Source organism: Podarcis liolepis (assembly GCF_965112155.1).
Source record: "Podarcis liolepis genome assembly, chromosome: 13".
In the NCBI taxonomy this organism is placed as follows: domain Eukaryota; kingdom Metazoa; phylum Chordata; class Lepidosauria; order Squamata; family Lacertidae; genus Podarcis; species Podarcis liolepis.
Genome location: NC_139573.1, coordinates 5,941,160 through 5,966,952, shown reverse-complemented (window position 1 = coordinate 5,966,952; position 25,793 = coordinate 5,941,160). Strand labels below are relative to the sequence as shown.

At 49.5% G+C, this 25,793-nt stretch overlaps 2 protein-coding genes across 3 annotated transcripts in view; one reads left to right on the top strand and one right to left on the bottom strand.

The window, feature by feature from the left end:
• Positions 1-15,721, top strand: part of NOP9 (NOP9 nucleolar protein) — a 30,595-nt gene extending 14,874 nt beyond the window's left edge. For both annotated transcript variants that reach the window (XM_083472537.1, XM_083472538.1), the window contains exons 6-11: positions 111-300; positions 7,859-7,999; positions 8,702-8,848; positions 10,237-10,467; positions 11,980-12,085; positions 15,313-15,721. In XM_083472537.1, the coding sequence (XP_083328663.1) occupies positions 111-300; positions 7,859-7,999; positions 8,702-8,848; positions 10,237-10,467; positions 11,980-12,085; positions 15,313-15,470 (973 nt within the window). In that variant the 3' untranslated portion in view covers positions 15,471-15,721. The remainder of the gene's footprint in view (positions 1-110; positions 301-7,858; positions 8,000-8,701; positions 8,849-10,236; positions 10,468-11,979; positions 12,086-15,312) is intronic.
• Positions 15,722-17,310: 1,589 nt separating this feature from the next.
• CIDEB (cell death inducing DFFA like effector b) lies at positions 17,311-24,981 on the bottom strand. Its single transcript, XM_083472881.1, has 5 exons — positions 24,787-24,981; positions 20,367-20,511; positions 20,037-20,186; positions 18,952-19,142; positions 17,311-17,594 (listed from the first exon to the last, which is right to left on the bottom strand). The coding sequence occupies exons 1-5, from the start codon at positions 24,825-24,827 to the stop codon at positions 17,459-17,461; spliced, it is 663 nt and encodes a 220-aa protein (XP_083329007.1). The 5' UTR covers positions 24,828-24,981; the 3' UTR covers positions 17,311-17,458.
• Between the last annotated feature and the right edge of the window lie 812 nt (positions 24,982-25,793).

The following is a 25,793-nucleotide window of genomic DNA, read 5'->3' as shown; positions in this document are numbered from 1 at the left end:
AGGGTGGGCTTTGGGACTTTCCAAGGCGTCGGGGGGATGGGGACGTGGTTAAGGAAGCAGCGTGAACTGGCCTGGGACTTCTCTGACTGGGGGGCATCTTTCTCTCTCAGCCCCCTCCTGGTGTTTCTGAAGGACGCCACTTGCAGCCGGGTGCTGGACAAGGTCTTGGAAGTGTCTGACCGGAAAGCCTTGCTCTCCTTCTATAAGGCCCACATGAAAGGGCGGCTTCACGACCTGGCAGCCCACAAGGTGGCCAACTTCACCTTGCAGCGGCTCATCCAGGCAGCCTCCAGGAAACTGGTGAGTGACAGCCCTTGCGGCCACCATGGGGGGGGGGTTGGGGGGGGACTGATCGAAACCGTGCCAGCCATCAACATGCGGACCAGCGGGAAGATTTGCCCTTGGAGTGTGTGTGTGTGTGTGTGTTTGGTTTGGGATATTTGCCACATCCTGTTGGGAGTTTTTCTAGGCAACCCCAAACCCTTCCAAGTACAGTGGTACCTTGGTTCTCAAACAAATCGGCTCCTGAACAAATCGGCTCCCGAACACCGCAAACCCAGAAGCGAGTATCCCGGTTTGCGAATGTTTTCCGGAAGCCAAACGTCCGACGCGGCTTCCGATTGAGTGCAGGAAGCTCCTGCAGCCAATCGGAAGCCGCGCCTTGGTTTCCGAACCGTTTCGGGAGTCGAATGGACTCCCGGACTGGATTAAGCTTGATGGTACCATTGTACCAGGCCCCGTTGTAGCAAAGTAAACCACACGGCTTCCAAGCGCTTAGGAGTCCCAAGTCTAGCACGGAGTGGAAGAAACAAATTGCAGGAAACGTTTGAATACAGACAGAAGTATTTCCCGTTGTTCTTAAGCGTAGGTCACAGACTGTACACAAATCAATCGGAGTCCTGATAAGAGGTTCAACTTAAAAGCTTCGGGCTCGGCAAAAAAGCTGCCAGACTCCCTCTCCTCATATCTTCACAGTACGATAGCAGAGTTCAGACTAAACGTCTCTCTCTGTCCAGTTTGGAAACTGTGTGTGTTTAGAAAGTGTTCTTCCGAGTGTCCTTGCACCCGCTGTAAGCAAACCGGCTTGCCGCCGCTTCTGGAAACTTCACACAGTTTAATGTACACAGGCTGTCATTTCTGAGAATGAATGACGCTCGTCCCAACATGTTTCCCCTACAGAAAACCACAAATGTGCAAGGTTACATTGGGGGCTTTGTAGTTTAGGGCCGTAGCAAGCTTTCTGAGTCCATGGTTCATTTGACCACCAACCACATTGTTTCTGCGGCTCCCCTGCGGAAGCCACTTACACTGGGGTCAAGTTACACGTCAGCAGAGTATTTCCCTGTTCTGCCCTGTCCCTTTTCGACTGGAACCTGAGCGATGCTGCTGCTGTGCGGGGCTGAGCTGACGAACGCCACATCGCAGCCCCAGCCTGCCTTGGCTGAAAATGGTGTGCGCTAGGGGTGTGGGACGGAGAGGGCAGAACGAGATTAAGATCGGAAGCAGAACTACTTGTTATCGCACGGAAGAAAAGCAAAAAGCGCAGCACATACATGTAGATACGGTCAACCTAGCGGCAGCTAGACTGGTGACTGGGAGCGGCCGCCGGGACCACATAACACTGGTCCTGAGAGATCTGCATTGGCTCCCAGTACGTTTCCGAGCACAGTTTAAAGCCCTAAACTGCCTCGGCCCAGTATACCCGAAGGAGCGTCTCCACCCCCATCGTTCAGCCCGGACACTGAGGTCCAGCGCCGAGGGCCTTCTGGCGGTTCCCTCGCTGCGAGAAGTGACGTTATAGGGAACCAGTCAGAGGGCCTTCTCGATAGTGGCGCCCGCCCTGTGGAACGCCCTCCCTTCAGACGTGAAGGAAATAAGCAGCTATCCTATCTTTAAAAGACATCTGAAGGCAGCCCTGTTCAGGGAAGTTTTTAATATTTAATGCTGTATTGTTTTTAAGACTTGATTGGGAGCCGCCCAGAGTGGCTAGGGAAACTCAGCCAGATGGGTGGGGTATAAATAAATAAATTAAATAATAATAATAATAATAATAATAATAATAATAATAATAATAATAATAATAATAATTTATTATTTCCTGCAACCTACTCCCTGTCCCCATAAAGCTGGATGACTGTTAAGGGGAAGGGGAGGGGGTTGCCTAGGAAGAATTGGGGAGAGGCATGACGGGGGTAGATGGATAGAGAAATGCAGAAGGCACTCAACACTTTCAGGGTTATTTTTATACCCCTCCATATAGAGCACACACATCCATCAAACTCCTTTGCTATTATCTTACGTTTCTCAAGCCCTTTGTGTAACACCAAGGAACTGTTAGCTACTGAAGCTGGGGAGGATTTTTGGCTGTGGGAAGATTTTAATAATAATAATAATAATAATAATAATAATAATAATAATAATAATAAAAAACTTTATTTATATCCCGCCCTCCCCAGCCGAAGCCGGGCTCAGAGCGGCTAACAACAGTAAAACGATAAAACACTTCTAAAATCATTTCATTATAAAATTAATTCAAATCAGATTAATGGCAACCATTGGGCTAGAGTTCTATGAGGATTGCCAAAGGAGGGAGTCAGGCTGTGCCTTGGTCAAAGGCCTGGCGGAACAGCTCTGTCTTGCAGGCCCTGCGGAAAGATGTCAAGTCCTGCAGGGCCCTACTCTCTTGGGACAGAGCGTTCCACCAGATCGGAGCCACAGCCGAAAAAGCCCTGGCTCTGGTTGAGGCCAGCCTAACCTCCCTGTGGCCCGGGACCTCCAAGATGTTTTTGTTGGAAGACCGTAAGGTCCTCTGTGGGACATACCAGGAGAGGCGGTCCCGTAGGTACGAGGGTCCTAGGCCGTATAGGGCTTTGAAGGTTAAAAGCAGCACCTTAAACCTGATCCTATACTCCACCGGGAGCCAGTGCAGCTGGTATAAGAAGATGAAGCTGGTATAAGAAGATGAATCAGTCACGCAAAACTCTTTCCCCACTGTTTTTTTGCCACTGTTAACGAAAGGGCAGCCCCCTCCCCAAGTCACCTCAGGGTGCCACGGCACACTGGTTGAAAACCAATGGTTTTGAGGGAATGTGAGTAAAAGGGAACACAAGTAAGACGGCATCTCCTCAGTTTTGTGGGTACCACGTCCCGGGGGTGCTGCACACATGCGGGAAGTCACCCATAGTGGGGAAACATCATCTTAAGAAGCCTTTAAACCCCCTTTAAACCTCTGGAGCCCCTTTTAAAAAAACAGAAGTTTTTTCTGCTTTCTCAAACTCCCAACTCTCCACAGGCCTCAAAGCTCTGTGGTGCAGAAGCTCCTGGGATCACTTGCTGTTTGCGCAATTTTTTTTGCAGTTTTCCCACTCTTTTGGGGCCGTTTTTGCCACCCTTGTGTCTTTTTGCAGTTTAAATGCATTTATTTCACCATATATATAATAATTTATTATTTATACCATGTCCATCTTGCTGGGCTTCCCCAGCCACTCTGGGCGGCTTCAAACATAATATTAAAATACAGTAATGCATCAAACATTAAGAGCTTCCCGAAACAGGGTTGCCTTCAGATATCATCTACTCAGTCGTGTGCAAGGCTAATGGGTGTAAGTGGGGAGACCCCTGTATAAAATTACCGTATTTTTCGCTCTATAACACGCACCCGACCATAACACGCACATAGTTTTTAGAGGAGGAAAATCTGTAGGCATGCCACCCGTAAGCATTCCCTTCATAACACGCACAGACATTTCCCCTTACTTTCTAGGAGGAAAAAAGTGAGTGTTATGGTGCAAAAAATACGGTATGTGTGGCATGGAAAAAGCACATAGAGATGTTTTTCTCCCTTGCTCTTGATACTGGACCATGGTTTCCCCAAACTTGGGTCTCCAGCTGTTTTTGGACTACAGTTCCCATCATCCCTGACTTGCTAGCTATGGATGATGGGAGTTGTAGTCCAAAAACAACCAGAGACCCAAGTTTGGGGAAACCTGGGCTAGACATTTAACAACAACAACAACAATTTTTATTTATACCCCGCCCTCCCCAGCCAAGGAAAGGCTCAGGGCGGCTAACAAGCAATAATAAAAACAAGTTGAATGAATACAGCTTAAAAACAAGATTAAAATACATTAAAATATTGAAACATTAAAATGCAGCCTCATCACAGGAGGAGAAAGGAAAAAGAAAGAGGGGGAGGGAATCAAATTGGCTCCAAGCCAAAGGCCTGGCGGAACAACTCTGTCTTACAGGCCCTGCGGAAAGAAATCAGATCTCGCGGGGCCCTGGTCTCATGAGACAGAGCGTTCCACCAGGCCGGAGCCAGTGTTGAAAAGGCCCTGCTTCTGGTTGAGGCTAATCTGACTTCCTTAGGGCCCGGGACCTCTAGGGTGTTGCTATTTATGGACCTTGAGGTCCTCCGTGGGGCATACCGGGAGAGGCGGTCCCGTAGGTGCGAGGGTCCTAGGCCGTGAATAACAGCTGAATATTGGGAGAATTCTGGGCAGGCAAAAAAGAGGACTTCTTCACACCGCACTTAGTTAAACTACAGAACTTGAAAGGAGGATCGGAGAAGAAGGCTTAACCATTGCTACTAGTCAGGGTCTGAAATCCCCCGGGCGCATTTTGCTACTGGCACAGGTCCATTCGCGGCTATGTGGAGATTTCTGGGCACCGGGTTGGTGACAGACGTCTCCCATCGGGTCAGCCAACTGGTGCACAGCAAAAGACACATGTATTTCTGTGCTGTTGCAGGAATCGGGTATACTGGGCCGAGGCCCCTTAGGGCTTTAAAGGTCAGCACCAATACTTAAATTGTGCTTGGAAACGTACCAGGAGCCAATGTGTGGCCTCGGCGGCCGCTCCCAGTCACCAGTCTAGCTGCCACAATCTGGATTAGTTGCAGTTTCCAGGTCACCTTCAAAGGCAGCCCCACGTAAGGTAAAGGTAAAGGGACCCCTGACCGTTAGGTCCATTCGTGGCTGACTCTGGGGTTGCGGCTCTCATCTCGCTTTACTGGCCGAGGGAGCCGGCGTACAGCTTCCGGGTCATGTGGCCAGCAGGACTAAGCCGCTTCTGGCGAGCCAGAGCAGCGCACGGAAAAGCTGTTTACCTTCCCGCCGGAGCGGTACCTATTTATCTACTTGCACTTTGACGTGCTTTCGAACTGCTAGGTTGGCAGGAGCAGGGACTGAGCGATGGGAACTCACCCCGTCGCGGGGATTCGAACCGCTGACTTTCTGATCGGCAACTCCTAGGCTCTGTGGCTTAACCCACAGCGCCACCCTATGCATTAAATTAGCTGGCTTCAAATCCCTCTTGATGTCATTGAGAGGAATTGCTACGATGCTGAAACTGGATGAGAAATGAAGATTAAAAACTGGGAGGGTGGCGAGCCAGCCTCTGAAATAAAAGCACATCTCCCTCATGCAAAAGGCGTCGGGGAGAAGGCAGTCTACAACTGCCAGCCCTCAGGTTCCCAATCTCCCTCATTGGACCTTTTCCTTGGAGGTTGGATAGCTGCCTGCCAGGGATTCCAGCGGGTTGGACTAGATGACCCTTGGGTGTCCCTTCCAACACTACAATCCTGCGATTTCTATGGGGAAAGTGCCCTTGTATATTGACCCTAACCCAGATTACTGGGCGGATTGCCCCAATGAAACCTGTAGATGGAGGCCTGTATCAGAAACGTGGCCAGATTCACTTCCATTGGCTCCGCCAGGAATGATGGGAGTTGTAGTTGAACATGGCCAAAGGTTCTCCATCCGTGGCCTAGATGAGTAGAACGCAATACCAGAAAAGTCTAGCTCCTGGATCATGCCAAATGTCCATCTAATTATTATTATTATTATTATTATTATTATTATTATTATTATTATTATTATTATTATTATTTTATTTATACCCCACCCATCTGGGCGGCTTCCAACAAAGTATTAAAATTCAGTAAAACATTTAAACATTTTAAACATTAAAAACTTCCCTGAACAGGGCTGCCTTCAGATGTCTTCTAAAAGTTTAGTAGTTGTTCTTCTCTTTGACATCTGGTGGGAGGGTGTTCCACAGGGCAGGCGCCACCACCGAGAAGGCCCTCTGCCTTGGTCTCTGTAACCTCACTTCTCACAGGGAGGGAACCGCCAGAAGGCCCTCGGAGCTGGACCTCAGTGTCCGGGCTGAACGATGGGGGTTGGAAACGCTCCTTCAGGTATACTGGACCGAGGCCAGTTTAGCATCCTGTTTTCGCAGTGGCCAGCCACATGCTCCCAAAGGGAAGCCCAGAGGGCAACAGCACTCTCCCCAGCTGCCCTTCCCAGCAGGCACACTGTCTCTATAGCCATTGTGGCTACCAGCCACAGGTAGCCTTATCCCCCATGAAATCCTCTAATCTTGTGGCCGTGAGTTCCACAGTCGGCAGCTAGGCATCCTTCGAAGAAGCACTCGACATTCACAGGATGCGTGCGACTCCCCACGTTACGAGAGAGCAGGAAAAACCACTACAGTGGTACTTTGGTTCTCAAACTTAATCTGTTCCGGAAGTCCGTCCCAAACCGAAGCGTTCCAAAACCAAGCCGCGCTTTCCCATAGAAAGTTATGAGAAACGGATTCATCCATTCCAGACTTTTAAAAACAACCCCTAAAACAGCAATTAACATGAGTTTTACTATCTAACGAGACCACTGAGCCTTAAAGTGAAAGCAATAATCAATGTACCGTACTTTGAAATAAATAAGACAGTATCGTAGATGATAAAAATTAAAATTATTCACCCCCCTTACCTGCACTGATGATAGTCGTCGTTTGCAAGGGGGGCTTTCATCTATTTCCGCCGTCACACAGTCAATGAATCAGTAGCTGAACTGGGTTCCACACAGTCACAAAAACAGATGAGCCAAAAAAGCCACAAAAACGCAAAGTAAATAGCAAAAACAAAAGCGCCAAACCTAATCCGTTCCGGAAGTCTGTTTGACTTCTGACATGTTCAAAAACCAAGGCGCAGTTTCTGAATGATCGAAAACCGGAACACTTCTGGGTTTTGGGTGTTTGGGAACGAAGGCGTTTGAGAACCAAGATACCACTGTAACAACTTCCTTGGCGCCATGCACAATTTGTCTATGCTTCGATTTACCGTATTTTTCACACCATAGGACGCACCAGACAATAGGACGCACTTTGTTTTAGAGGGGGGAGAACAAGAAAAAAAAATTCTCCCCCTCTCTGCCCAGCACCCCTTCAGTGAAGCGGCAGGAGACGCTGCACAGAGAGGGGGAGAACTTTCCCCCTCTTGTTTTCTTGCTCTAAAACAAGGTGCCGTTTAAGGTACATTCAGGCGGCTACCTTGGAAGCCTGGAGAGCAAGAGGGGTCGGTGTGCACTGACCCCTCTCGCTCTCCAGGCTTCAGGTTTCTTTCAACCTGCTCTTTGGGGCTGGTGGGGGGAAGCCCACCACCAGCCCCAAAGAGCAGGTCAGGGAGCAGCGGAAAGGCGCAGCGGAGAGGCTCCTGCCATAGCCGCGCGTCACCTCTGCAGCCGGGAGAGGGTTGCGGGGGGCTGCTTTAGCCCCACGCGTGCGCTCTCCTGGCTGGAGAGGTGACACGGGGCTGTAGAGGTTCCTGCCATAGCCGCGCGTCACCTCTCCAGCCGGGAGAGGGTCACGGGGCTATGGCGTCTTCGCTCCATAGGACGCACACACATTTCCCCTTCATTTTTGAAGGGGAAAAAGTGCGTCCTATAGAGCGAAAAATACGGTAGTCTCTTGTTTCCTGCCTTCCCTCTGGAGCCCCAAACATTGCTACCGTTTCTTGGAAATGCTTCGTCTCTCTCCCCACTGAGGAACCCTGCCTCTGCCTGCCCCATCTCTCTTCCAGCTGGGAAAAATCCTTGAGGAGCTGGGCCCCGGCGTGGAAGAGATCTTGGCCTGTGAGCACTTGGGGCTGATCACAGCGCTTCTGGGAGCCTGCAGAAAACAAGGTTCTCACCAGCAGGAGGTGCTGCAACTCCTCATGGAGGTAGGAACTCTCCCTCCCTCCTCCCCTCCGTCCGAAACCCACATCTTCTTGCTGAGTCTGATATGGCCGCTGTTTCCTCCTCTGCTCCTCTCAGGTGTGGGAATGTTCAGGGATGCAGGAGAGGATATATTGTTCGATTATCGCCTTTCCAACTTGTGTTAACAAGTTCACAATTTTAGCAGAGTAACATTCCCTTTTTTTAAACTCAGCGGATGCATTTGCTCAGGCTCACTAAAGCCACTATAATAACTGTTCTGGTATTTTCCCCATATTCCCTCATAATAAGACACAACACAGTCTTCTATAAAAGTATAAAAAGAGTTTACTCACATTCAGTTCACAATCGGATCCCAGAAGGCAGGCTTAGCTTAGAAAAGTAACATACACTTGGAAGCTATCTCATAAGAAGACACTCCCTTTGTCCTCTCTTGGCTGGAAGAGCATCTTTGGCTAAGCAGATGTTGCTTCTTCGATGCATGTAGTCAAAGAGGGAGAGATGGCTACCCTGCCCTGTGCTTTTGTCGTTACCTGCACAGGTGAGGCCACGCCCACCTCTAGTCACATGCAGAGGAAGTCTGTCCCAGCCCAGAAGGAAACAGGAAGTTGACCTGCTGGCTGGACAAACATCCCTCCCCATGTGTGAACATGTTCACTCTAGGAATGTTGTACTTGACTGCTCTTGTGTTTCACATCCCACATCAGGCCTTCCACTGCTGGGAGCCCCCGGGCCGCCAGACGGCTTGCGTCCCCCTCATTGCTTCCGTCTTGGCCTACGAGGTGTATTACGGTGAGGACGACGACGAGGAGAACACCCCGCAAGAGGAAGAAGAGGATCCGTCTCAACAACAGGTGGGGAAAAGGAGATCCACAGCCCTCATCTGGCCACAGTGATCCATGCGACGGTCACCTCCAGGCTTGACTACTGTAATTCGCTCCACGTGGGGCTGCCCTTGAAGCTGACCCAGAAACTCCAGCGGGTGCAGAATGCTGCGGCGAGGCTCCTTACGGGATCCTTGCCACGGGATCACATTCACCCAGTGCTTTACCAACTGCCCTGGCTCCCGGTGGAGTATAGGATCAGGTTTAAGGTGCGGGTTTTGACCTTTAAAGCCCTATGCGGTCTAGGACCCTCATACCTATGGAACTGTCTCTCCTGGTATGCCCCGCGGAGGACCTTAAGATCCACAAATAACAACACTTTGGAGGTCCCAAGCCTCAAGGAGCTTAGATTGGTCTCAACTAGGGCCAGGGCCTTTTCAGCACTGTCCCCGATCTGGTGGAACGCTCTGTCACAAGACAATAGAGCCCTGCGGGACTTGACATCTTTCCGCAGAGCCTGCAAGACAGAGCTGTTCCGCCTGGCGTTTGGTTTGGACTCAGTCTGACCCTTATGTTTCCCTCCCCTTATGGTTTTGATCTATGGGCTACTATTAAAATGAGGCTGCATTTTAAATTACATTTCAACCTGTATTTTAAATTGGTATTTTTTCCTCCCCCCCCCCCCCCGTGGATGCTGGGCTAGGTGGGCCATTGAGGTCCAGCTCCGAGGGCCTTCTGGCGGTTCCCTTGCTGCGAGAAGCCAGGTTACAGGGAACCAGGTAGGGGGCCTTCTCGGTGGTGGCGCCCTCCCTTTGGAACACCCTCCCACCAGATGTCAAAAAGAAAAACAACTATCTGACTTTTAGAAGACATCTGAAGGCAGCCCTTCAGGGGTGCCCCGCAAGACGAATGCCTCGCAAGACGGAAAACTCGCTAGACGAAAGAGTTTTCCATTTTGGAGGTGCTTCGCAAAACGAATTTCCTATGGGCTTGCTTCGCAAGATGACAATGTCCTGCGAGTTCCTGCTGGTTTTTTCCCCTTTCCCCCCCTTTTTCTAAGCCGCTAAGCCGCTTATCAGCTGATCCGATCAGCAGATAAGCCGCTAAAAGCCGCTAATAGCGCTAATCCGCTAATCCTTCAATGGGCTTGCTTCGCAAGACGAAAAAACCGCTAGACGAAGAGAATCACAGAACGGATTCTTTTCGTCTTGCGAGGCACCACTGTAATGTTCAATAGGTTATTGTATTTTAGTGTTTTGTTGGAAGCCGCCCAAAGTGGCTGGGGAAACCCAGCCAGATGGGTGGGGTATAAATAATAAATTATTATTATTGGCCTGACCCAGCAGCCTCTTCTTACGTTCCTATGGGGTTTGACTCCTCTTTGCGGTGCCTAATCTCGCTCTTCTCTTCCCCACTAGGCCGGTCCATCCCGCCCCTTGAGTTCCATCTCCTACCACGGCTCGCTGATGCTCCAGCACCTTCTCCATTTCGCCGACCCCTCTGCTGTGCTTCGCAGCCTGGCTGCCATGACCCCCGAGGATCTGGTCACCCTAGCCCGTGACCCAGCAGGCAGCCACGTCTTCGACGCCCTCCTGGCCAGCCCCTCCGTCCCCGAGAAACAGAAGCGCAAGGTGCTGCGTCGGCTCAAGGTGAGCGCTGGGTGGGCTGGTCCCAGGCGGGTTGTGTGTGAATCCTCTTTTGGCCCGAGGGCAGCATTCCTTGCTGAGGAATGTCGCTCGCTTTCAGGCTGGGCAAAGCTCTGCATCGTCTTGGGCGCTAACCTATAGGCAGGGCTGTGGTAGAAATTCATGGAGCTGGAAGAAAGGTCCCCATCAGCTGAGGATTTTTTGGTTTTAGGGAATTTGCATTTTATTTATTTGTCAACATTCTTATATTACATCGGTAAACGTTGTCATATTATATTACAGGACTTACTATAATATAATTTCCAATATGTATACAAAAACCACCGTATTTTTCGCTCCATAAGACGCACTTTTTCCCTCCTAAAAAGTAATGTCCCTCCTAAAATTTAAAGTTTAATATGTTAATGTATTTTAGGGTTTTGTTGGAAGCCGCCCAGAGTGGCTGAGAAACCCAGCCAGATGGGCGGGGTATAAATAATAAATTATTATTATTATTAGGGGAAATGTGTGTGTGAGTCTTATGGAGCGCATGGCGCTGCGCAGAGAGGGAGAGCTGCGCAACGCCCCTTCAGCAAAGCGGGAGGAGAAATGGAAGGGGCTCCGTTCCTCCTCCCGGTTCACTGGAGAGGCGCTGCGCAGAGATGGAGAGATTTCCCCCCCTTGTTTTCCTCCTCTAAAAACTAGGTGCGTTTTATAGAGCGAAAAATACGGTATATACAAATTTTATATGCCGTATTTTTTGCTCCATAGGACGCACCGCCCCATAGGACGCACCTAATTTTTTTTTGGGGGGGGGGATAAAGAAAAAAAAAATTCCCCTCCCCAGGCTTCCCCCGACCCCAGCCCCCAGAACAGCCTGCTATCTGCAAGCCTAGGGAGCCACGCCGGTCTCCCCAGGCTTGCGGAGAGGTGCGCGAAGCCCGGGGGCGCTCTTCATCGCGCACCAGGCTTCGGAATGCAGGCAGCTCTGCGCTACCCTCCGGAGCCCCGCGTGGCTTCGCGCCAGGATCCAGAGGGTGGCGCAGAGCTGCAGGAAGCCCTGGAGCGCAGGCAGCTCTGCGCCACCCTCCGGAGCCCCGCGCAGCTTCGCGCCGGGATCCAGAGGGTGGCGGGAAGCTGCAAGAAGCCCGGGAAAGCCTGCATTCGCCCCATAGGACGCACACACATTTCCCCTTCATTTTTGGAGGGGAAAAAGTGCATCCTATAGGGCGAAAAATACGGTACCTAGAAAGAAAATGAAACAAACAAACAAAAAAAGAAGGAACAAAGAGACAACACAAAAACAGCCCCCCCCATCATATAAATACCAACACACTAGACTTCCTGTCTATCCCATTGTATATTTTTGTTTTAAGGTTCTAGTCCTCAAGAGACAGAAGGGCGAGGCCTCGGTGACCTGGGACAAACCGGGGCAAATGGAATTGGGCAGAATCTGTAAATCTCTCTCTCTCTCTCTCTCTCTCTCTCTCTCTCTCTCTCTCTCTCTCTCTCCTCCCTCCCTCTTTATATCCCCAGGGCTGCTACATGTCTCTGGCTTGCAGCAAGCACGGGAGTCGTGTCCTGGACGCCATTTGGAACAGGGCCACCCTGCCAGCCAAGCGAGAGATGGCGCAGGAACTGGGTATGACTCTTGACTCCTCTCCCGCAAGAAAAACGTCTGAAATGCAACAGCTTTATTCATGAGCGGCTGTAAATTTTTGCAGTTTGCTCTGTGGGCGATTTCTCTCCCTCTCTCAAGCTGTCTCTGGTGGAAATGCCCCCCATTCTTCCCTGTTCCCTGCCTGCCCTGCCCCTGAAAGGGCTGCATCCTGGCCCAGAGACTCATAGTACAAAGGGTGCCAGTCTCTCCTTGCATTCACACCCACCCACCCTGGCAGAATTACTTTTTCGGACAGTGCAGGGAACAAGGGTGTACAGTCATACCTCGGGTTACAGCCGCTTCAGGTTGCGTTTTTTCGGGTTGCGGATCGCCGAAACCTGGAAGTACAGGTTACTTCTGGGTTTCGGCGGTTGCCCATGCGCAGAAGTGCTAAATCCTGCACGGATCACGTTCACAACCCGAGCATCCACTGTACAGTGGTACCTCGGGTTAAGAACTTAATTCATTCCGGAAGTCCGTTCTTAACCTGAAACTGTTCTTAACCTGAAGCACCACTTTAGTTAATGGGGCCTCCTGCTGCTGCCGCGCCGCCGGAGCACCATTTCTGTTCTCATCCTGATGCAAAGTTCTTAACCTGAAGCACTATTTCTGGGTTAGCGGAGCCTGTAACCTGAAGCGTCTGTAACCTGAGGTGCCACTGTACTTGGCGCCTGTTTTTCGGATATTTGAAGTGGCCCCTGGCCTTAGACAAAGTTCCTCCCCCAGTTGCCTTCTTGCCTAGGCTGTTGATCCTCCTGTGATTAGCTGTGATTGCAGAGGGTTGGGCTAGATGAACGCTGGGGTGTCCCTTCCAACTCTACATTTCTATGAATCTGTGATCGCTGCCAGTATTATCCTGGGGACCCCAGTGTGGCATCCATGTGCAACAAAGCATTCTCCGATACCCACCAGGGCACCCACCAAGGTCTCCTACCCGCCCTGGTTTTTTATTTGATCTTTCTTTTCAGAGAGGGGCCCTGAGTGTTGCCAGTTTTTCTTCTGCGAAATGGGCACCACTGATTTGCATTGACACCAGACCTCTGCGTAGCTTGGGGAGAAAAAAAACACACGGGGGGAATTGTTGCTTTGATGTGAATGGATTTTGGACTAGGGGGAAAGTTGGAAGTTTGGTTTATTTTTGTTCATTTGATCATTAACGGGTCTGATTATTGCTTTGTTTATTACTTGAGTATGCTCTTTTTAAATTAATATTATGTGTCAGGGCTGCCGCCCAGTCCCAGCTCACATAGGACCAAGTCAGCCAGCGTTCAGTTTCAAAGAGTCTTTATTGGATTACAGGTTCCATTTCCAAACTGCAACGTGCAGCCCTACTTCTTCTAGGTCAGAACGACGAAGACCCGTCTGAGTCTCCGCCTCTAGCACACCAGCTTAATACCCTAGCCTTGCTCCACCTCCTGCGCCTTTCCTTCCGTCTCTGGGTCCTCCTGCCCCCCTGGGTCTCTCCCTTCCTACTCTCTTCTGACGCGGACCCCCCTGACCCTTCCGCCTCCTTGCGGCGGGCTTTGGGACCCGGTTCACTCTCTGGGCTGCTGACTGCGCCAGCTTCCGTTACATTTGAACTTGGCGCGCGCGCCCAACTCTCCACTTTCCTCTTGATCGTTTCCTCGCTCCCCGAGGTGGGCGTGACTACTCCTGACTCATGCCCTCCCTCCTTCTGAAAGTCTCCGGAGCCCGATATCTGGTCCCCTTTCTCCCCGCTGCTCCCGGCTGGGAACGTGGGTCCCGATCTCCAACTGCTGCTTTCTGATCCCTCTCTGGACCCTTCTTCCTGGGGTGTCCCCCTGCTCTCCCCCCTTGCTCTGGCTGCTGGCGCTCCCTTCTGGGAATCCTCGGACTCGCTAGACAGGCTCGGTGATCTCGGGTCGTCATCCCCACTCATCCTTCCTTCGTATTCCTCCCCCTCGCTCTCTGTCTCCTCCCTTCTCTGCGTCTCTGCTCCTGAACCCCTGACATTATGTTATATGAAATATTCTCTCCCCCCAAGGTATTCTGTATTATACAGTGCTACCTCGGTTTTCGAACACCGGAAACCCGGAAGAATTTGCTTCCGTTTTCGAATGCTTTTCGGAGGTTGAATGGCTTCCGCTGGGTCCCCCCCCCCTTTTCCCCATTGAAAATGCAGGCTGCTCTTTGCGCCTCGGTTGTCATCAGAAAGCATTCCAGACCCTCCATCTCCCAGAACCTGGCGAGCCTTAAAAGTAGGAGAGCAAAGAGCTCAAAGGCAGAGGATATGATGACAAATGTGGAAGTGGGAGAGACGGGGGTGGAGATTCACAAGCGACACCACCATTCTCCATTATGCATTACTGTATTTTAATACAGTGGTACCTCGGGTTAAGTATTTAATTCGTTCCGGAGGTCTTTTCTTAAACCTGAAACTGTTCTTAACCTGAAGCACCACTTTAGCTAACGGCGCCTCCCACTGCCACCGTGTGATTTCTGTTCTCATCCTGAAGCAAAGTTCTTAACCCGAGGTAATATTTCTGGGTTAGCGGAGTATGTAACCTGAAGCGTCTGTAACCCGAGGTACCGCTGTATATTTTTCTTTGCTGTGAATCGCTTAGATACCTTTGGGTGACAAACGATTAACAAGCCTAATACACAAAATGAAATGAATTCCATACATTTCTCAACACAGAATACAATAGAATAGAATAGAATAGAATAGAATAGAATAGAATAGAATAGAATTTATTATTTATACCCCGCCCATCTGGCTGGGTTTCCCCAGCCACTCTGGGTGGCTTCCAACAGAGTATTAAAATACAGTGGTCTGTTAAACATTAAAAGCTTCCCTAAACAGGGCTGCCTTCAGATGTCTTCTAAGAGTCTGGTAGTCTTTGACATCTGGTGGGAGGGCGTTCCACAGGGCAGGTGCCACTACCGAGAAGGCCCTCTGCCTGCTTCCCTGTAACTTGGCTTCTCGCAATAAGGGAACTGCCAGAAGGCCCTCGGAGCTGGACCTCGGTGTCCTGTAAAAGCGATGGGGGTGGAGACGCTCCTTCAGGTCTACCGGACCGAAGCCATTTAGGCACCTCCCTGCCTCCCCCTAACTTCCAGGCAGATGTTCTTCAGGGTTTTAGGCTTTTCACGAAACCCTAACCCTGGAGATCCCCCCCCCCCCACTGTACTCTTTAGGTCTTAAAGACTGCTTCTTCTTCTCTCTCCCCCCCACCCCCAATTTCCAGCGGAGCATGAATCACGGCTGCAGAACGACCCCTTTGGGCACTTCGTGGTCCGCAACTTCTCCCTGACCCACTTCCTCAAGCGCCGCCAAGACTGGGAGCGCCACCACAAGGCGAAGAAGAAACGGCGGGAGCTGTTCTCCGAGATCCTGGAGGACTGAATCGGGAAGATGCCGTTGGCGGGTGGTTGGGGCTGAATGAAAACAGGAGGCTGGTGCCCTCTAGGGGGCGCTGTGAGCCTCTCCCAAACCACAGAGAACCCGGAGGATTGTTCAGAGCAGGGGAAATGCCGCCACTCTGCACTTTCCTCCTCTTGTCTGCTCCCAAATGGATCTTTGGTTGTTATGCATTTTGTTGTTTTTAAACATTTGTGGGGACAATTCAATAAAGTTTACTCTATTTTCTTGCTTAATAGATATATTAAGAGAATCATTTCTTTCTTGGCACTGCTGTGCCCTTCCCTTTTGAGCGTCAATGAAAGGCCAGCCTTGCAATGCAAGATAAGGTTCGTGGGTTTGAGCCCCATGTTGGGCAAAAGGGGGTTGGACTAGATGACCCTTGTTTTTTCTTACAACTTCCAATTCTATGATTTCTAAGGTCTCTTTTCAGCCTCTCTAAGACCTTTTATTTGTGTAAATGCATTTTTTAAAAAGAGATTTTCATTCATTTGTTTGCTGCAATCAGTTCCAGCGCTCACGTTGTGAGTCGCTTTGGGTCGGTTTTGCGAGGGAAGCACTGGAGAAATAATAACAATAACCAGCAATGGGTAAACCAGGAGTCTTCCGGATTCTGAACTCTCCAGACGGTGCTCAGGGATGATGGGAATTGTAGTCCTGCAACATCTAGCAGGCAACAGATTTTCTTATCCCTGCTTCATGTTGCATCTCTGTTAAGCTAGCAGAACCTGCCACACGGCGGCTATTCGCCACCTCCCCAACCATCTCCTCTGTGCCGAAAGGAAGGTCTGGTTCAAGGTTTCCTGTGTGTTTGGTTATTAAATACAGTGGTACCTTGGTTCTCAAACGCCTTGGTTCCCAAACGCCAGAAACCCGGAAGTAAGTGTTCTGGTTTTTGAACGTTTTTTGGAAGCCGAACGTCTGATTCTGCTGTTGTCTATTGTTTCTGGGGCGCCTACACCAATCAGAAGCTGCACCTTGGTTTCCAAACATTTCAGAAGTCAAACAGACTTCCGGAACGGATTAAGTTTGGCGCTTTTGTTTTTGCTATTTATTTTGCGTTTTTGTTTCTGAGGCTTTTTCGGTTCGTTTGTTTTTGTGACTGCGTGGAACCCAGTTCAGCTACTGATTGATTGATTGTGTGACTGCGGAAATGGATAAAAGCTGACTATCAACAGTGCAGGTAAGAAGGAAAAAAACAATTTAAATTTTTATCACCTACAATACTATTATTTATTTTATAGTACAGTACATTGATTCTGATGGGACGCGGGTGGCGCTGTAGGTAAAACCTCAGTGCCTAGGACTTGCCGATCGTATGGTCGGCGGTTCGAATCCCCGCGGCGGGGTGAGCTCCCGTCTTTCGGTCCCAGCTCCTGCCCACCTAGCAGTTCGAAAGCACCTCCGGGTGCAAGTAGATAAATAGGTACCGCTTTATAGCGGGAAGGTAAACGGCGTTTCCATGTGCTGCGCTGGTGCTGGCTCGCCAGAGCAGCTTCGTCACGCTGGCCACGTGACCCGGAAGTGTCTCCGGACAGCAGTGGCCCCCGGCCTCTTAAGTTAGATGGGCGCACAACCCTAGAGTCGGACACGACTGGCCCATACGGGCAGGGGTACCTTTACCTTTTACCTTTTACATTGATTCTTGCTTTCGTTTTATGGACCAGAGGTCTCGTTAGACAGTAAAATTCATGTTATATTGTTGTTTTAGGGGTTGTTTTTAAAAGTCTGGAATGGATGAATCCGTTTTTCATTACTTTCTATGGGAAAAGCGTGCCTTGGTTTTGGAACGCGCTTTGGTTTTGGAACGGACTTCCGGAACGGATTAAGTTTGAGAACCAAGGTACCACTGTACCCTTTTTAATTAACATCCCCAACCGAAACAGAGATCTGGGATTTCTTTGGAGCCGAAAGAGCAGGTGCTGGGAAGGAATCTTGTCTCAGGAGAGGGAGGAAGAGGAGGGTGGCAGCTTTCAGCGTTCGTAGCTCACGCGGGCATGCGAGTGCCAGTTCTCGCCTCCGTCCAGGATCCGGCGGATGTAGTGGGATGCCCCAAGAAGAATGTGCCCGATGCCATGCATGACGGTGGATGCCACACGCAAGATCTCCCTTGGGAGGAAAGGAGAACAAATTATATTAGTGCTGGGTTGTTGTTGTTTTGCATTATTATAAATTATTAAATTTGTATGTCGCACCTCATCCGTAGATCTCAGAGCAGCTCAGAAGACAAAATTAATTTAATTTTATTATTTTATTTATGGAATTTACCGTATTTTTTGCTCCATAAGATGCACTTTTTTCCTCCTAAAAAGTAAGGGGAAATGTCTGTGCGTCTTATGGAGCGAATGTGTGGTCGATCGCTGGCTCCCTTTCCGGCCCCTTACCCCCTTGCCCAGGCCTCCATTGTTGAATGTTCTGCAGATGGAGGCTGTTTGTTCCCCCAGCAACATGTGATGGCTGATTAGATTATCTGTCTGGAAACTGTAGAAATGGCTCCCTTTCCTTTCCTAAAGAAGCTGCAGAACTGTGAGTTGAACCCCATAAAAGCAGGATTTTTACCCTTTGCAAAGTAAGCTCAACAACTTTGAGCTGATCCTCAAAAAACAACAACAACGGGGGCGTTTCCCCTTTGCAAAAGAAGCTGCACAACTGTGAGCTAATCCCCTCCCAAAAATGGAGGCAGTGAGAGATTTTACTTTCTTGGGCTCCATGATCACTGCAGATGGTGACAGCAGCCACTAAATTAAAAGACGCCTGCTTCTTGCGAGAAAAGCAATGACAAACCTTAAAAAGCAGAGACATCACCTTGCGGACAAAGGTCTGTATAGTTAAAGCTATGGTTTTCCCCGTAGTGATGTATGGAAGTGAGAGCTGGACCATAAAGAAGGCTGATTGCCTTAGAATGGATGCTTTTGAATTCTGGTGCTGGAGGAGACTCTTGAGAGTCCTATGGACTGCAAGAAGATCAAACCTCTCCATTCTGAAGGAAATCAGCCCTGAGTGCTCACTGGAAGGACAGATCCTGAAGCTGAGGCTCCAAGACTTTGGCCACCTCATGAGAAGAGAAGACTCCCTGGAAAAGACCCTGATGTTGGGAAAGATGGAGGGCACAAGGAGAAGGGACGACAGAGGACGAGATGGTGGGACAGTGTTCTCGAAGCCACAAATATGAGTTTGACCAAACTGTGGGAGGCAGTGGAAGATAGGAGTGCCCGGTGTGCTCTGGTCCAGGGGGTCATGAAGAGTCGGACACGACTAAATAACTAATGTTTCCTCCTGCTCTGGTGGGTAAGACCTGAATCCATGGTTTCAAGCTTACAAGGAGGGAGATTCTGAATAAACACCAGGAAGAACTTTCTGACAATGGAGGTGAGGTGGTGGACTCTCCTTCCTCGGAGGGTTTTAAGCAGAGATTGGATGGCCGTCTGTCAGGGGAGATGTGGGGGAAGCTGGTTCCCAGACCCACCTTAGCACCTTCTTGGGCCCCAGACACTTGAAGTCGCAGCTCATGGAGTAGAGTCCGTAGAAAGTGGCCGAGATGTTCAGGCTGCCAAAGAGGTCGCGGGGGTTGAGCTTGTAGACGTCAAAGGTGATGCGGGCAATGTCACGGCTGTTCCTCGGTTTCTCCCCGCTGAGCGCATAGGACCGGCTGCTGCCCTGTACAACACAGACAGAATCATAGAATCGTTGGACTCACCGCTGTCCATGGAGGCGCAGGTCAATTCTGTGTCCAGGGCAGCTGTCTACCAGCTCCATCTGGTACGCCGGCTGAGAGAGTCTCGCCAGAGTGCCGCATGCTCTGGTTATCTCCCGCTTGGACTACTGCCATGCGCTCTACGTGGGGCTACCTTTGAAGGTGACCCAGAAACTGCAACTAATCCAGAATGCGGCAGCTAGACTGGTGACTGGGAGTGGCTGCCAAGACCATATTACAGCAGTCCTGAAAGACCTACATTGGCTCCCAGTATGTTTCCGAGCACAATTCAAAGTGTTGGTGCTGACCTTGAAAGCCCTAAACGGCCCTGTATACCTGAAGGAGCATCTCCACCCCCATCGTTCAGCCCGGACACTGAGGTCCAGCTCTGAGGGCCTTCTGGCGGTTCCCTCCCTGCGAGAAGCGAGGTTGCAGGGAACCAGGCAGAGGGCCTTCTCAGTGGCGCCCGCCCTGTGGAACGCCCTCCCATCAGATGTCAAGGCGATAAACAACTATCTGACTTTTAGAAGACATCTGAAGGCAGTCCTGTTTAGGGAAGTTTTTAACGTTTGATGTTTCATCATGCTTTTAATATTCTGTTGGGAGCCGCCCAGAGTGGCTGGGGAAACTCAGCCAGATGGGAGGGGAATGAATGAATGAATGAATAAAATTATTATTAAGAGTCAAAGTGGCTTCAGGATTGCTCTCCTGTACTCTTTCTGACATGCAGTACTTACCTATATGTATTTATCTTGTGAACTTAGGAACATTCATTTTATTTATGAAGCCTTAGAATTCTTATGGAAATGAAGCCTGTCATTTTCCGCTGGCCTTCCATTCAACACCCTTTTGCTTACCCTGGCGTGGCTCCATTTCTGCCCTTTCTCCAGCGCCATCAAGGCCGTGTTATCATCTAGGACGTCAAAGAATTCCTCTGTTTCCACAACGGTGCCATCTTCTTCCAGCACCAAGGAAACGATGCTGGAGATCAGCAGGGTCTCCCTTGCCTGGCGAAACAAGAAAACACACAAGCAGAGACCTTCATGTCAAGCAAAGCACGGCCACTGCTTCCATTTCGCAGATGATAAAAGGGAGGGTGAAGAGGAGTAGCTTTACCCAAGGGCTTGCCAGCCAAGTGTGGAGCCAAGTGGAGGCTGGAAAATTGGCGGGAGGGAAGGGGTGCTCACCTTCATCAACAGCTCCTGCAAGGTCCCTGCAGTCAGACCTTTGCGGACGTTGCGCTTGTGGTCACAAACCCGGAATGGCCTCTGGGTTGGGGGACTCGGAGCCCAAACACGGCGGGTGAGTTCTGAACTCGCACTCGACACTGACCTGTGAGAAAGAGAGAGAGAGAGAGAGAGGTTGCTCAGAAGGTCCCGACCTGGCTGTCATAGCGTGCCTCTGAGCATGTGCAAAGTGTCCAGGGGGAACATCAGCACCCTAACAGAGAAACTGAACTTTTGGTAATGATCTGGGTTCGTCCAGGTGCCCTTTCGGTTGTGATGATTTGCACTCATGATGTTATCAGGACAGTTATACACAACCCAATGCTGTTTCTGCCTGCAAATGCTGTTTCTGCTAGTTTTCTTTACTTTTTTTGGTGTGTGTACAGTGGTACCTCGCGTTACAAACACCTTTGGATTACAGACTCCGTTAACCCGGAAGTAGTACTTCGGGTTAAGAACTTTGCTTCAGGATGAGAACAGAAATCGTGCGTCGGCGGCACAGCGGCAGTGGGAGGCCCCATTAGCTAAAGTGGTACCTCAAGTTAAGAACAGTTTCAGGTTAAGAACGGACCTCCAGAACAAATTAAGTTCTTAACCAGAGGTACCACTGTATAATTTTTATTAAATTTTCTGTTTTACAATTTAGAATATTCATTTAAAGAACCTTAAAATGCCAATGACTTCCCTTCTTCTCTTTCCATGGTCCATTTTACATATCATAAATCCCTGCATATTTTACATAAACGAAACCATTCAGTAATCCATTATTACATCCATCAAAACTTCTTTACACTGTTGAATTTATCTTAATGCTGCCAACTTTTTCAAGTGTGCACAATTCCCCCCCCCCCCATATATTCAATAAGCATTTTCCAGTCTTCTTTAAATGTATGTTCTTCTTGTTCTCTTATTCTACAGGGTGAATACAGAGTACACATGTTCCACTGGGCCTCTTTTAAAAGACTCACCCTATATATGTTAGGTCTGCAAGCTGCGTATATACCATCAGTTGAAGTTGCCATTCTTCTTTAGTTGGGACCTCGCTCGTTTTCCATTTTGGGGCTAACAAAACATGGGCTGCAATAGTGGCATACATAGAATCATAGAATCAAAGAATCCTAGAGTTGGAAGAGACCACAAGGGCCATCGAGTCCAACCCCCTGCCAAGCAGGAAGCACCATCAGAGCACTCCTAACATATGGTTGTCAAGCCTCTGCTTGAAGACCTCCAAAGGAGGAGACTCCACCACACTCCTTGGCAGCAAATTCCACTGTCGAACAGCTCTTACTGTCAGGAAGTTCTTCCTAATGTTTAGGTGGAATCTTCTTTCTTGTAGTTTGGATCCATTGCTCCGTGTCCGCTTCTCTGGAGCAGCAGAAAACAACCTTTCTCCCTCCTCTATGTGACATCCTTTTCTATATTTGAATCATATCACCCCTTAACCTCCTCTTCTCCAGGCTAAACATGCCCAGCTCCTTTAGCCGTTCCTCATAAGGCATCGTTTCCAGGCCTTTGACCATTTTGGTTTTCCTCCTCTGGACGCGTTCCAGTTTGTCAGTGTCCTTCTTGAACTGTGGTGCCCATAAACAACCTTTCTTGACACCTGGGCATTTCCATCTGACTTATCCCCAACAGAAAGGACTCTGTTTTTTGGGGATTTTTTTTAACTTTGGGGAATCAGCCTGGAACTGAAGAGATAGCTCGGATGGTGGAGCATGAGACTCTTCGTCTAAGGGCTGTGGGTTTCGAGCCCCACATCGGGCAAAAGATTCCTGCATTGCTGGGGTTGAGCTAGATGACCCTCAGGGTCCCTTCCAACTCTATGATTCTGTGAAATGAAACTCGTAAAGTGGACTGATCCAGGAGAAATGCCGCGCTTATGCACTATGATTGCATCAATGACACTGGTATGGAGGGCCCTCTGTATCCTGCCTCTATCTACTGCATTCAAATTCCTTAATCCATAGGGTTATAGAACTGTAGGATTGTTTTACCAACTGCACTGGCTCCCGGTGGAGTACAGGGTCAGGTTTAAGGTGCTGGTTTTGCCCTTTAAAGCCCTATGCGGCCTAGGACCCACGTACCTATGGGACCACCTCTCCTGGTATGCCCCGCGGAGAGGTCCACAAATTACAACATTTTGGGGGTCCCAGGCCGCAAGGTGGTTAGACTGGTCTCCACTAGGGCCAGGGCCTTTTCAGTACTGGCCCCGACTTGGTGGAACGCTCTGTCCCAAGAGACCAGGGCCCTGCGGGACTTGACATCTTTCCGCAGGGCCTGCAAGACAGAGCTGTTCCGCCTGGCCTTTGGTTTGGACGCAGTCTGACCCTTATGTTTCCCTCCCCTTATGCTTTTGATCTATGGGCTACTTTTAAAATGAGGCGGCATTTTAAATTGCATTTTAACCTGTATTTTAAACTGGTCCCCCTCCTATTATGTTTTTACTGTGATTTTATTGGGTGTTAGCCGCCCTGAGCCTGACTCTGGCCCGGGAGGGCGGGGTATAAATAAAATTTATTCTTCTTCTTCTTATTATTATTAAAGTTGGAAGGGACCCTGCGAATCATCTTGCAGGAATATGCAGCTGCCCCAAACAGAGGGATCAAACCTATAACCTTGGCATTATCAGCACCACGCTCTAATCAGCTGAGCTATCTAGCTGTTATTGGCCCCTTATGCAGCTTGCAACCAGAGTACACGAAAAGACGCAATTTATTAGGTCTACGTGGAAATGCTTATCACGGTCACTTCTGGTCCCTGGAATTTTGATGCCAAAGTCCAAATTCCAGGAGGAGGAAGAAGCGAAGGAGGTGCTAGCGGATTTGGGCTCTGAGGCCAGCCCACAGGACAGCTAGCTCTTTAAATAAAGCAAAACCCCTTATTTCTTGGGCAGAACGTCAGATAAAAGACCGGGAATCAGGGAATTTTGCTCATTCGTGTTCTGTGGACAACGCCGTTGTTTGCTTGGGTTTAATGGGAGACCTGCAGCAAAATGTTGCAGCATGGCATGGTCTTATTCATTTCCTCCCTCTCTCTCCCTCACCTCTAATTTTCTGCTCCTCTCAGTCAGGGTTTGGGGGCCACTGAGCCTGCTGAGTCCTCAGTGACCGGCATTTTTCATAAAATTGTAGAGTTGGAAGCGAGTCCAAGAGTCATTTAGTCCAACCCCCGGCAACGGACTGTCGTCATCTTAGGTCCCCGCTAAGCACCGAGCCTCTTGGGCTTGCTGATCATAAGGTCGGCGGTTTGAATCCCCACAACGGGGTGATCTCCCGTTGCTCTGTCCCAGCTCCTGTCAACCTAGCAGTTCAAAAGCATACCAGCGCAAGTAGATAAGTAGGGACCTCTGTGGCAGGAAAATAAATTGTGTTTTCATGTGCTCTAGTTTCTGTCATGGTGTCCCGTTGCGCCAGAAGCCGTTTAGTCCTGCTGGCCCGGAAAGCTGTCTGTGGACAAACGCCGGCTCCCTCAGCCTGAAGCGAAATGAGCGGCACAACCCCATAGTCAAATTCGACTGGACTTAACCATCCAGGGGTCCTTTACCTTTACCGTAGGTCCCTCCAAAGATGTTTTGTACTCGTACAAAGCTTGGGGTTCCCCCAAGCATTCCAATCACCCCCCACATGTTTCCCATTGGCTCCATATTGGCTATATCTGCTCTCACAAGCTGAGCTTGCTGTTAGAAGGCGGAAGATCCTTCAGACCTCAGCAGACGGGTTTGGCTAAAGGATTGTAAGGAAAGGGGTAAAGGGTGGTAGGAAGTACTGCATGCCCGAGGTATAAACCCACAAACCTCCATCCAGCCCCCCCCCAATGCATCCTTTCCAAGTGTCCCTATTTTCTAGGGGCAATCTCAGATTTACAGAAGCCGCCCTGGTTTTTTATTTGATCCCGGAATGCCCCGCTTTTTCTTAGGACATCCCTATTTTCATGGGAGAAATGCTGGAGGGTCTGGAGTTATGCGACCCCCATGCCAAGGAGATAAGTAACCATACAACCTTTAGAAGACATCTGAAGGCAGCCCCGTATAGGGAAGGTTGTTTTTTTTTAAAAAAAAAAGTTTAATGTTTTATTACTTATTTATATATGTTGGAAATGGCCCAGTATGGCTGGGGCAACCCATTCAGATGGGTGGGGGTATAAATAATACAATTATTATTATTATTATTATTATTGAATTGGACAACCATATTTTCATCAGAGAAATGTTGGTGGGTATGCCAATGGCCTGTGGCGGTTAAGAGTCTTGGACTCTCAGACTAACTTACATCACAGGGTCGTTTTCGCTGGGATTACATGAGGAGGGAGGGAACCATGTACACCCCCCCCCCCGAGGTCCTTGGAGAAGGAAGGTAGGATAGATAAATAAATCTGTACTCACTTTAACAATGTCGATGGCACCAGGGCGTTTATGTACTCCATTTTGTCCAAGGAGGGCGTTGTGTGGATCTGTAGTGAATAGTGGCCCTCTTGCCAGTAGCTCAGCTGTGAAGGGGGAATCCGAGTTGTTTTTGTCTGCCTGGACTCTGGACTATGTGGCTCATGTGCTGTGAGTTGTCGGCCGGCGGGAGCAAACTCCAAGTGAGCGATTGGAGGCACAGCCAGGGAGCGCCAGTGAATAACTTCAAGGGTTGTCGCAGGTGAACTGTGCTGCTCGTAGCTGATTTGATTTTGCGAAGGGACAGCAGGAGGGCTGAAGAAGCTTACAGAAGACCTTTTGTTTTATTGACGACGGTGTTCATTAATTCACAAGCTGGCTTTTCTACGGAAAAAGATTGCCCAAACAGGTACAGTCGTACCTTGGATATCAAACGCCTTGGTTCCCGAACAAAGCGGCTCCCGAACGATCGAAACCCGGGAGTGAGTGTTCCGGTTTTTGAACGGTTTTCGGAAGCTGAACGTCCGACGGGACCTCCTCAGCTTCCAATTGGCCGCAGGAGCTTCTTGCAGCCAATCGGAAGCCGCGCTTTGGTTTCTGAACGTTTTGGAAGTCGAATGGACTTCCTGAATGGATTCTGTTTGACTTCCGAGGTACGACTGTATTGGGAGGGGGAGGGGTGGGGGGAAGGAAGAAGGCTGACAACACATTTTAAGCATCACATGAGAAATGATAACAGGAGAAGGGTCAGTTTTTATACATCCCATTCCTTCCGTATGTGCAGATTTAATAATTGCAATGGGGGGGGGGACACACTCCCAGATTCATTCAGAAGTGGAACATGTAAGAAAAACAGTTCACATATTTTAGTTTTATGGGCTTATGTGTCATAGACTACCTACAGAGCATATGGAAGGCATAAATACCAGCACACTGTCGGACTAGATACCCAAGTCCTGACAATGTTCCTCGTTCCCTAATCTGATCCCATCTGGACCCATAATCCAAGG